This window comes from Ipomoea triloba, chromosome 7, assembly GCF_003576645.1.
Source record: "Ipomoea triloba cultivar NCNSP0323 chromosome 7, ASM357664v1".
Classification (NCBI taxonomy): domain Eukaryota; kingdom Viridiplantae; phylum Streptophyta; class Magnoliopsida; order Solanales; family Convolvulaceae; genus Ipomoea; species Ipomoea triloba.
Genome location: NC_044922.1, coordinates 7,670,661 through 7,673,125, shown reverse-complemented (window position 1 = coordinate 7,673,125; position 2,465 = coordinate 7,670,661). Strand labels below are relative to the sequence as shown.

Here is a 2,465-nt window from a genome sequence, read left to right as displayed (position 1 = left end):
ATTAATTGGTGATATTTTTGCACTAATATTATTAAAAAATAAATTTACACTTTCAAATATTAGAATTATTTATAATTATCTTTAATTTTACAATCTAAATATATAATAAAAAAAATATATTTGTACATCGCAAGGATAATTTACTAATTAAGTATTAATATTAGATACATATTTTTGCGCATTACATCGCGCATATATAATATTAGTGTAATTTACTTTATAATTAGAATACTACATTTCAATTTCCAAAATTAAGGGACTAAAACGAGATTTATTTTTCTTTATTTTAATGCATTTCTTAACTATATATAGATATCTAATCCGCAAATGCCCAAAGGTAGACGCTAAAACTGCTGAGGGTTTCTGACTTCGTCTTCCGATCCCGTTACTTTTCCCCTAATCTCTTTTCCCTTCCCAAAATCCGTTTTTTTGCAAGCTGAATTGGAATGGAAGCATTTTAACCGACCCCAACAAAAGTAGCGTAGAAGCGCCCTCATGGCTAGATGTCATCAGCATTCAAGAACAATAAGGGAACTGCCGGCAAATGTTAAGGATAGAATTTTGGAGTGTTTGCCCACTCGAGATGCTGCTAGAACTGCTCTGCTCTCAAAGCACTGGCACAATGTTTGGTTGGGGCATGGCCGCCTTGTGTTTGATTCCGACTTCTTTCAATTCCTTGGAAAATCTGAAGATGATGATAAATCCATAAGTTTCGTGAATATAATACATAATGTTCTCTTGCTCCGCACTGGACGGGTTAAGAAATTTACTCTAGAGATTAACAAAGCACAAGATCATATGCCACAACAGTCTGATTTAGATCTTTGGTGTTCTTTCTTGTCAAGAAATGGTGTTGAGGAACTTAACATATCGTTTTTTGGTCTTGATGAGCATTTATATAAGCTGCCAGATTGTATTGTCTCGTGCCAGACAATTAAGCAACTGAAACTCCAAGGTTTCCTTATTGATTTGCCGGTAAATATTGGTTGTATATTTGCCGGTGTAACTTCATTAGCTCTCGAGAATCTTAATTTTAAGCCTAGTGTTTATGGAATTGGCTCTAGTGTTATTAGTATTCCTAATCTTGAGAAACTAGCTTTCCGATTTTGTTATGGGATCGAGAGTTTCGAGATTAGTGCTCCAAAACTTGAAACCTTTTATGCTATTAGTATTAAGCATGCCGAGCTTGCCGTGGTTGAATATAGATGTTTTAGGCTACATTTGAAAGGAATTAAGACTCTATGCTTATCCGGAGTTTTGTTGTTGGTAAGAATATGTGTCATTAAATGTTCGGAGTTTTGTCTTTCTTGTCTCAAATATTGCCTACTGAATTAGTAAGTTAAGCCCATGCGGGCAAGTTTTGTCTTTCTGGCTGATTTATTTTATTGCTATTTTATTTCAAGTGTAAAGATGTTGCAGGAGCCTTATATATGTATCCAATTGCAATAAATCTGCAAGTAATGAAGCTGCATGATTTAAGTTTTGGTTGTGGGAAGCAGCTCACCGTTGCTATGCAATTGCTTCAAAAATTCCCCAACCTATGTGAACTCGATATTATAGCAAAACAGGTTGAGTATATATTTGGTTATCATGATTCTTTTTTATTTTAAAAGAAATCCATAATTCTTTACAAGGTATATATTTTTTTTTCTTTCTTTCTTTCTAATTCCCTCACCTATTTTTTTCTTTTATTGTTGAGTTGTAGTCAAGTAGTACGGATGACAAACATGCTGCTTCAAGACTTTTGAACGATCCAGACCGTTGCTTTATTAATAAGGATCTAAGGATGCTTAAAACAGTCAAGATCGTATCATTCAGTGGATCCGAACTTGAAATACTCTTTGTGAAAATGCTACTCTCTAAATCTCCTTCGTTAGAGAACGTTGTTATTCAGGAAACTGAAAAAATCAAAAGCTCCATGAAAACCCTAAGGAAGTTGTTGAGTTTTCCTCGTGCATCTCCGAAAGCACAACTTGTCTGCATGAAGTACAAGTCATCAGCCAATAGCCTTGTTGATTACTTGAACTTTTAGTAATCAAGCATGCATGGTTCTAGTTTGGATGGAACATGGAAATGTAATTCAGATGATGTGGATGCCAATAGGGGGTTCCTTCCAAATATATGTTTCTTAAGACTTCAATGCCTATATTGCCTATTTTCTTCTGCAAATGCATACGAGGCCTAATGGTGAAGGTTTGACAATAATTATGAATTGAAGACCCTTATTTCCTACAGTATAATGCAATTGTGACTTTGTCTCATGCTCTATACTTCTAAAATCCAATATAGTCTTTAATAAATAATTTATATACGCAATAGATTGCTTATGATGGTACTGTATGTCACTTATATTGTGAATTAATTGTGAAATTCTAAGATTTTTACTTTTCTAAAGCCACAAGAAAAATGTGTAAGCTAAGGTATTATAAGATCAAACTTTTTATTTTTGGGTAACAAATAACAAC

The 2,465-nt window shown here is 33.7% G+C and overlaps 1 protein-coding gene across 1 annotated transcript; it reads left to right on the top strand.

Moving 5' to 3' along the window:
* Nucleotides 1-495: 495 nt before the first annotated feature.
* LOC116024057 (F-box/FBD/LRR-repeat protein At1g13570-like) lies at nt 496-2,032 on the top strand. Its single transcript, XM_031264961.1, has 3 exons — nt 496-1,266; nt 1,404-1,568; nt 1,706-2,032. The coding sequence occupies exons 1-3, from the start codon at nt 496-498 to the stop codon at nt 2,030-2,032; spliced, it is 1,263 nt and encodes a 420-aa protein (XP_031120821.1).
* Nucleotides 2,033-2,465: the final 433 nt, after the last annotated feature.

Coding starts and splice junctions, on each gene's coding strand:
- LOC116024057 (XM_031264961.1), top strand. CDS start 496: ATGGCTAGATGTCATCAGCATTCAAGAACAATAAGGGAACTGCCGGCA. Junction 1,267..1,403: donor TATCCGGAGTTTTGTTGTTG/GTAAGAATATGT, acceptor TTTTATTTCAAG/TGTAAAGATGTTGCAGGAGC. Junction 1,569..1,705: donor TCGATATTATAGCAAAACAG/GTTGAGTATATA, acceptor GTTGAGTTGTAG/TCAAGTAGTACGGATGACAA.